This window comes from Rhinoderma darwinii, chromosome 8 (genome assembly GCF_050947455.1).
Source record: "Rhinoderma darwinii isolate aRhiDar2 chromosome 8, aRhiDar2.hap1, whole genome shotgun sequence".
NCBI classification, from domain to species: domain Eukaryota; kingdom Metazoa; phylum Chordata; class Amphibia; order Anura; family Rhinodermatidae; genus Rhinoderma; species Rhinoderma darwinii.
In genome coordinates, this window is record NC_134694.1 from 13,282,250 (window position 1) to 13,292,534 (window position 10,285).

Consider the following 10,285-nt stretch of genomic DNA (forward strand, 5'->3'; position numbering starts at 1 on the left):
CTATAGGGCAAATACTGATCATTTATAGTAACAATTCTGGTTACACAGGAGATTATAAATATATAACAATAAATGTATAGGATTATATAAAAGTGTAGTATATATGTATATAAGAACACAGTGGTTACTTGGGAGAATATAATAACGATACACAATATAGTCATCTGCTACAATAATCATCATCCATAGTGATTTATTATAACGAATTGTGCTATATAATACATTTCTGCATATAATACACAGGGTGATAGAAGACTCCTGATAGATAATATACAAGATGTAAAGAATGTATCAGTCTCCTGTATTTTACAAGCCTTGTTCAGGGTGATTATTACGGGTGTAATATAAAGGTTGGTTTACTAGATGAAGAAGGTAGATGTGGCTTAGGTGGAGGGGGTTATCTGAATAGGGATATAAGGGGTCTATGGAGGGGCGTAGATTATATTACAGCAGAGGAATATGATATTGTTCTGGTCGGGGTATGTAGTGTAGATTATAACCCAGAGCCGTGTCCATGGTGCTGATGATGAATATAACAGGTGGTATATGGATTCTATTATACAGCTGTGTGTATTATTACAATGTTATCACATTGGATGTAGGGATCACCCATCAGGAGGGCCACCTACCTTTCCTCAGGTCTTCATTCTGAGCCAGAAGAGCAAACAACATGTCAGCACTAGCAGACTCCTTGCTGGGTGTTATCTCTTTTAATGCATGATCCATCTCTCATCCCTTCCCCAAAGATGGGCTCACCCCCTTCCTCCCCCAATTCGTAAATCACCCCAATCTCCAACGCCAAACCTGGGGTGCAGGGTCCAGCACAGTCAATCAGTGTGGAGCATGGAACTGGCAGAGCTGCTCTGAGCTCCTGCAGAAAGGCAAGTGCTGCTGGCTGTGCTCTTCAGGAGGCTGCGGTGCGCTAATCACACACCAGGGGGAGTATGTGAGCTGCATACACCTGATGGCTGCAACACCCAATATGCAAGGGAGAGCTGCAAGATGATAGTCAGCCCAGTCCAGGACCCTCTCCTTGCCACCACAGCCATCTATCATTTTTATGTGGGCAGAAAATACATGAATAATGGAGATTGTCTCAGGCACAAGCCTGGCTCTAATTATTTTACCTGATGTCTCAAAGAAAACCAAACACCTTTTTTTTATTTTTAGATTTCCATTTCTTTTTTTTTACACCAGTGCAGGTTTAACTTTAAGACTTTTCCTATGTGAAATAATTGCCGCAAAATACTGTAAACTCTTCATTTGGATCAATCACTATAACACCTGAATAATGAGACGTATATTTTATAGGATAATATTTAGATGTAGCTGAGCCGAGTTTGTCATGCAACGGTTTCCTTTGTGCCATGAGATTAGAAGTCTTACCTGCTGTCATATGGAGAGTCACTTATAAATGCATATAGGGTGTAGTTTAAGGCGGGGGGGGGGGGGGTTGGTTGGTCATGTGCCCTGGCTTTTGGGTACCAGGAGCTGCCAAAAAGCCACCCTGCCCTTGCCACTGAATAATTTGCTACAGAGCTAGGCCATTGAACTGAATCTTTATTCAGGGTGAAGTAAAGCCTAGCTACCTGTGTTACCGTAATGAGCTGTTCCAAATGACAAACTCTGTTCTGCTACATCTGCGTTACTCTAGTTTATATTAGACATGGCAAGCACTAAAGACACTGGTATTTTTATAGGTTAGGTAGTCCAGTGGGCAAGGGAGGCTCCATAATAACTATAAGGCCTCAGGTTAACTTGGGCTTGGGGTATGCTATTCTGCAAGCGCAAAACCCTGGTCAAACTGTATGCAGAGTGTAGGGGTCAGCACCAGGCCCACCTAGGCAGATGCCAGGGCCCACTGGACATGGAGGCCCCAGGATGATCTCTGTAAACATGCTCTATACTTGTCAAGTTTAATGTGGGGCAGGCCATTGTGTGCCCACTGTGACTCTGTTGCCCAAGGACCCACATATACCTTATGCCAGCCCAGTGTTTGCATATGGATGAAGGAAACAATCTAAGCCTAAGAGCTTACACTCCTTATCCCAATATAACACATATATTAACCCGGCAGTATCTGTTCATATTTTGAATGCATTAATAAATTCATTCAATTTAATTAATAAATAATTTATTTATTTTTTATTTAAATATAAAAAACTTGCCATCAAAAATTGTGAATCCATAGGGTCATTTACCAGTACCAAATAAGATCATTGTGGGCCAATAAAGCCATATACTAGCCATAGACCTGACTATATATTCGGATATTTCTCTGGTTAGGAAACGAAGTGTGATTTGTACAAGCTGCTGATACTCTACACCCATCCCACTAATATCCCTCCCACCAGTGGTCATTGAGCCTATAGGAAAGTCTTCTAAATGAACAATGTTATATGACAATCTTCCATCGCGGTCGCTGCAATCATTGTTTATACACTCAGCCTTATGTTGACCATAGACGAAGGTATTGGGATTGGATGATTTTCATTATGAGGCTTATTATTGGTTGTATGATATGGAAAAAATATGTTATGTCTATGGCCATAGGTGTTAATGATTATTGAGTTGTTTTCTTGGCTGGGATTGAAATTATTTTGGTACCATAGACACAACCATTTTTTTTTTTTATATCCCTGGGCAAAACATTGTAGGGGCAATATGTTCTTTCATTTGATTTGTTTATATATGTTTTTTAGGCAGAATAGCGAAGAAAAATAATGCAACATGTAAATACTTTAAATTATTCACCTACACAATAGAAACTACCAAATAGTACCATGTTGGGTTCAAATAGTACTTTCATACAGTATCCAAATAATACTACCATACAGTCAGCACATAATAGTGCCATATAGTATCCAAATAAGTGATAACACCACTTTACTATACTCCTACCATGTACACATAACAGTGATAATAATAATACTGCTATACAGTACTCATACCATGTACAAATAACAGTGATAATACAGCTATACAGTACTCATACCATGTACACATAACAGTGATAATAATGCTGCTATACAGTACTCATACCATGTACAAATAACAGTGATAATAATGCTGCTATACAGTACTCATACCATGTACAAATAACAGTGATAATAATACCGCTATACAGTACTCATACCATGTACAAATAACAGTGATAGTAATACCGCCATACAGTACTCATACCATGTACAAATAACAGTGATAATACAGCTATACAGTACTCATACCATGTACACATAAGTGATAATAATAATACTGCTATACAGTACTCATACCATGTACAAATAACAGTGATAATACAGCTATACAGTACTCATACCATGTACACATAAGTGATAATAATAATACTGCTATACAGTACTCATACCATGTACAAATAACAGTGATAATAATGCTGCTATACAGTACTCATACCATGTACAAATAACAGTGATAATAATACCGCTATACAGTACTCATACCATGTACAAATAACAGTGATAGTAATACCGCCATACAGTACTCATACCATGTACAAATAACAGTGATAATAATAGCGCCATACAGTACTCATACCATGTACAAATAACAGTGATAGTAATACCGCCATACAGTACTCATACCATGTACAAATAACAGTGATAGTAATACCGCCATACAGTACTCATACCATGTACAAATAACAGTGATAATAATAGCGCCATACAGTACTCATACCATGTACAAATAACAGTGATAATAATACCGCTATACAGTACTCATACCATGTACAAATAACAGTGATAGTAATACCGCCATACAGTACTCATACCATGTACAAACAGTGATAATAATACCGCTATACAGTACTCATACCATGTACAAATAAGTGATAATATGAATACCGCTATACAGTACTCATATGTACAAACAGTGATAATAATACCGCCATACAGTACTCATACCATGTACAAATAACAGTGATAGTAATACCGCCATACAGTACTCATACCATGTACAAATAACAGTGATAATAATACCGCCATACTGTACGCATACTATGTCCACATAACCGTGCTATTTACTGGCTAAATAATACCACCACATATTGCCATACAATGCCACATACAATGCCCTAATAACTAGATTGGAGTACAACAGGGTTTGTTCTGAGTAGGTAGTAGAATCCCGCAAGTGGTGGCATCCACAGGGCATTTGTCCCTCCTGTATTACATACCTGGCCATAGGTGTAACTAATACGCCATCCCCCATGGAACAAGGCCTGGGAGTGAGCTAGGGGAAGCACAGTGAGAGTTAAATCTCTCCGGCCCAGGCACTGGAATAACAGTTTACACTGGAAGCTGTGGGCAGCTCGATAAAAGCTCAGTTAGTCAGAACCCTGATAAATTTTATTGACACTGATCTTTGGAGTAAAAAGGCGTCTGGGGAAATCAAGTCTAGTGCTGAGGTGTATGCTGAGGATGAATTCAAAATCAATGTCCCATTTGCCTACATTTTGTGAGTATATGAAACACATTTTGGTGAAAGGTGGGAGATGTTTCACCGTTATATCCAACTTTTAGTCTTTAATAATAATTTTACGTCTTATTGATCTGGCACTTTTGAAGGAGTCGGACGACACTAATACCATAAAATGAGGATGAGGGTGATTAATGAGGGAGGAGGGGGGAGGCTGTACAATAGAGGACTCTTCATCTCCTCTTTATATTACTACTGCTTTTAAAAAAAAAAAAAAAAAAAAAAGAGAGAGAGAAAAGGGTTAATAACTAACACTAGCTGACCCGAGCTCCTCACAAGTCTATTAAAGGTTAATGGGATCTGGTCCAGCAAGGTGCATGTATATATGTGCCCATGTTCTATTACACAGGTAGATGCAATCTGTATGTCTATACAAATAGTTACATTACATTAGTAATAATATTATTCATCGATTTATTTAACTATCATAGATAAACAGAGAGAGATATACATATTAGATAGATAGATATGAGATAGATAGATATGAGAGATAGATATGAGATAGATAGATAGATAGATAGATAGATAGATAGATAGATAGATATGAGATAGATAGATATGAGATAGATAGATAGATATGAGATAGATAGATATGAGATAGATAGATAGATATGAGATAGATAGATAGATATGAGATAGATAGATAGATATGAGATAGATAGATAGATATGAGATAGATAGATAGATATGAGATAGATAGATAGATATGAGATAGATATGAGATAGATATGAGATAGATATGAGATAGATAGATAGATATGAGATAGATAGATATGAGATAGATAGATAGATAGATATGAGATAGATAGATAGATAGATATGAGATAGATAGATAGATATGAGATAGATAGATAGATAGATAGATAGATATGAGATAGATAGATAGATATGAGATAGATAGATAGATATGAGATAGATAGATAGATATGAGATAGATAGATAGATATGAGATAGATAGATAGATATGAGATAGATAGATAGATATGAGATAGATAGATAGATATGAGATAGATAGATAGATAGATATGAGATAGATAGATAGATAGATAGATAAATAGATATGAGATAGATAAATAGATAGATAGATAGATAGATAGATAGATAGATAGATATGAGATAGATAGATAGATAGATAGATAGATATGAGATAGATAGATAAATAGATATGAGATAGATAGATATGAGATAGATAGATATGAGAGATAGATATGAGATAGATAGATATGAGATAGATAGATAGATATGAGATAGATAGATATGAGATAGATAGATATGAGATAGATAGATAGATAAATAGATATGAGATAGATAGATATGAGATAGATAGATATGAGATAGATAGATATTAGATAGATAGATAGATAGATAGATAGATAGATATGAGATAGATAGATATGAGATAGATAGATAGATAGATATGAGATAGATAGATAGATATAATGTTCTGCTGTCTTTATCTATCTAATAGGTTGGTTCTCCTCTGTGTATTAGATATATAGTTCTGCCACTGTTTGCCTTACTTTACTGTCAACAAAGTGGGGGAGGCATTCCTCTCCTTGCTATGTTACCATATTAAATTTTAATTATACCCATAGATAGAAAGATACGAGATAGATAAAAAGGTGAACTATGGGTTGGTAGGTTGATAGATGTGTGAGATATGATAGATTTATTTTTCTCTTTTATTTATATATATATATATATATATATATATATATATATATATATATATATATATATATAATCTAAATCCATCTATCTATCTATCTATGATCTTGCCCTATCTACCTGATCTATCATCTGTCTATCATTATATTTCTTTCTCTCTTTCTCTCTCTCTCTCTCTCTCTCTCTCTATATATATATTAAATTCTTCTATCTATCGATCTCATATCTATCTACCTATCTATATATAATCTTAAATTGCTCTATCTATTATAATGTTCTATCTATCTATCATTTCTTGTTTCTCAGTGTATTAGTAGAGGGGGACGGATGTTTCTGCTGACTGACACCTGTTATAGCTACAAACCGTAGAACTGAAACCTTCAGCTCTCAAGTAGATAGAAGAAGAAGCAGCAGAATGAATGACATTATTAGCAGCAATGTAGGACTATATCCACTGTTCATTCATAAACATAATAACTGAGAAAGTGGCATCAAAGACACAAACCGGTAAAAGGGGCTCATGGGAATTTGGGATCGTGGGAAGGGTTAAACCATGGCCAGATGATACAATATCATTCTCCAGTCCACTTACTAGTTCTGAAGCAGCGTCAAGAGGCAAAGTTCATACAACCAAACAATGAATAAAAGATTATTGCACAGAATTAACCTTTTCCTCTCCAGCTGCATTGGAACTACAAATCTCAGCCTGACCTAGATAGATAGATAGAGAGATAGATATTAGATGTAGCAGTATCTCATATCTATCTATCTCATATCGATATCATATCTATATTTCCATCTCACATCTGTCTATATACTTCATGTTTATTAAATAACGATCTAGGTTTATATTCAGATATTGTTGTAAGATATTTTACTCAACAATAACCATTATAATAAATTATACATATCTCATAATTTGGAAAGGTGAACTGTTCTTATGTTACAATCTTATTTTGATTTATATGTAACACCACTCTTAATTGCTCTTCATAAAATACAATAATAAGACAAAAGCATATAAAAGTGATGGTGATGTTATATTATAAAAAAACAGATAATATTGGGGCAAGGTTAGTAATTTAGTATGAGAGCAAAGATGGATAGATAGAGAGCTATTAATTTCTGAATAACTCTTCCATATATTAATGTACTTGACCAGCAGTATATTTACATGCAGTATATAGAATAATGTCTATTATAGTTAGTAGTTTATAATATTGAGAATGTTATAAACGAAAATAACTGCAAATGTGAACTTCTCCCAGAACAACCATGTGCTGACTGCTCCCTGGACACCTGTGGGCACTGTCATGTAATGGTCGGGGTATTGTGAGGGGCTGCTGGGGACAGATGTACAGCGCGTCTGACCATTATCCCTGCCACTGGTCCCAGTATCACAATGTTCCACAAGACCCCCCCCCCCCCCCAGCGTGCTCCTCTCCTGTCACAATAACCAATTATTCGGGTGTTAACTGACAACGGCCCCTAACACCAGCTGCCACTCAGGCAACAAGAGGTTAAAACTGATCATGTATCACAATTATCTGATACTGAGAATAGTTTATAAATTATTGAAAATAAATCGGGACAATATTAATGATAACAACAACAAATAAAATATATAAATAAATGACAACAAAAAATACAAATATAATAATACATTTTAAAAAATATAAAAAATAACAAATATAACCTCAAATATAAAAAATAACAAACAAATATAATAACAACAAATATTAAAAAAAATGCAACGATTTTCTACCGGAGTAACAGCCCTGCATGTATCCCTGTATTCGTTCATGATTCGTTACATTGTAACGGAAACGTCTGATCGGACGAAACTTCGATACCGATTATTTGGACATGGGATAGATGGCTCGTATTATATTTCTAGGTTTCTTTATTTTCAAGACTTAAATATTATATACACGCAAATACAGGAATATAAAGTCCGAATCCTATCCAATATAATAACTTATAAATAAAAAATGATACATAATAAATATGTAATGAAAATATTTATTTCTATATTTATTTTTTGCTTACGTTTTTTAGATTTGTTTTGTTTGGGGGGGGGGCACAATCGAATAAAAACATTGTAGCAACAACAATAATTGTCTGAATACACACCCCCCCCCCCCCAAAATAAAGAAATATATAATAATAATAAACAAATAAAAATATTTTATGGGGAACCTACAATTCAGCTAAAACAGTCAGTAAGGACTGGGACTTTTACACAAGGAGCAACTTCATGCTCCAATTTGTAAAATCCAGTAACAAGAGCAGCGCCTCTTACCTGCAGTACCAGGGAAACCACACATGTCTGTAGACTTCTGGCTGCTGGACCTTACCCTCTCCAGCAGCATGGTGCCCACTGTGCCTGGTATGGCCACAAATAGTCTCACACAACTAATACAGCAGCCAAAATGTAGTGTGCGCCTCTAATGGCAGCCAAGAAGCATCATCCCCTTGTAGTCAGGTGAGCAGTTATCTTGTACTCTGTAACAGAAGTGCTGCTCAAGTGTCACTGAGATCCTGGTCTGTCACAGCTGGGGCTCTTAACTATCACGTCTTCTGGAGGCTTGGTGGAGCAGTGAGGTAGTCAGTGACAGGTGGAGCAGGGATGCCAGGGAGAACAATTGGTGTCTTGGTGATCACTTGCTTGGTGGAGCAGCGAGGTAAAGAAGTCAGTGACAGCTGGAGCAGTGATACAGTGTCCCAGTTTTGCACGGGCTGGAGTAGTAATGTCAAGGTACTGGACACAGCTGGGGTAGTGATAGGTAAGTGCTCACTTGCATAGTGGAGTAGTGATGTAAAGTGACTGGAACAACGATAAAGGAATCTCAGATGACTGGGGGAACAATGATGGATAAGTAGTCACTTGCTATAAGTATCCAGGATGATGTGTGGTGTAGGATGCTGCTACCCTGCTGTCCTAGTGTAGAGTGATGCTGCAGGAGTAGTAGCCTGGTGCAGGGAGGATGGATGGGTGAGCAGGGGGCTGGCATCAGGTGACCTCTCTTTGCCTCTAGTAAGCTCTTTAGCATAAGAAAGCAGTGGTGGTCTCCTCCAGAATGAGGACATACCCATACACGTGTCTGCCCATCACTGCACACAATGGCCTCACAGGGACCCAGCGTCCGCTCATTGTCCTAATGCAAATGTCACCCTGTCGTTAGGATTCTGTTCTTTTGTCCAATGCACAGAAGTAACAGAGGCCAGTATTGTCCCCAACTACTCAACCCCCAGCCCCATTCACTTGTCTGCAGGAACTGTGCTGACACCCATGACTGATTCCTACTCCACTACATTCATATAGGAAAATATACAATGACTGGAGACCTGTTGCTGTGTCATGTACCCCAGATCATCCCTGATGTAGAATAAAATGTTATTTGACGGGTCTATAGGGGCAATACAATTATTATTCTTTTATTTTGTATGTATTATTGGCTATTTCTTACTATTTTGTATTATTATTTTGCAATTGTGTTTGATTGCGAATTTAAAGTATTCTTATTATACTAGCAATATTTTCTGCTACCTTTACTACAACTAAGAACAATCACAATAATAAAAATAATTGTATCAAATATATGCAAATATAAGAGAACAGTGAAAATACATTCTAATTTTGAGAAATTGTTAATAAAAAAAATTGTGGCTTCAGCTGCATATTTATTTTTTAAACTAAAAAAAAATATATACAAAATTTGACACATTTGATTGTTTTGATTTCAAAACAATAGGTTAATTGAACCACATGTCGTGTATCAGGATTTAGGAACAAAACGGGATTGATACCCTTGACATGTAGGGACTGTCCCAGTACAAAATCCCGATTCGTTTTTTTTTTGGACCAATAATTAATGATATCATTGCCTTGATATGAAAATACATTTTTTCATACTATTTTAAAAAAAAATTATTTTATATATGATTGTTTTATATACTATTGTATTTAATTATTTTATAATTTTTGTTTAATATACTATTGTATTTTTAATTTATTATTGTGATTGTATCATAATTTTTTTTAAATACGTTGTTATTTTATATAATTTATTATATTATTTAGGTTATCGTATTATTGATGATAAAATAACACATATAA

General features: G+C 35.7%; 1 protein-coding gene across 1 annotated transcript in view; it reads right to left on the minus strand.

Moving 5' to 3' along the window:
- LHX3 (LIM homeobox 3) overlaps positions 1 to 726 on the minus strand; it is a 10,796-nt gene extending 10,070 nt beyond the window's left edge. The window contains exon 1 of the mRNA XM_075834175.1: positions 630 to 726. Coding sequence (XP_075690290.1) covers positions 630 to 726 — 97 coding nt within the window. The remainder of the gene's footprint in view (positions 1 to 629) is intronic.
- Positions 727 to 10,285: the final 9,559 nt, after the last annotated feature.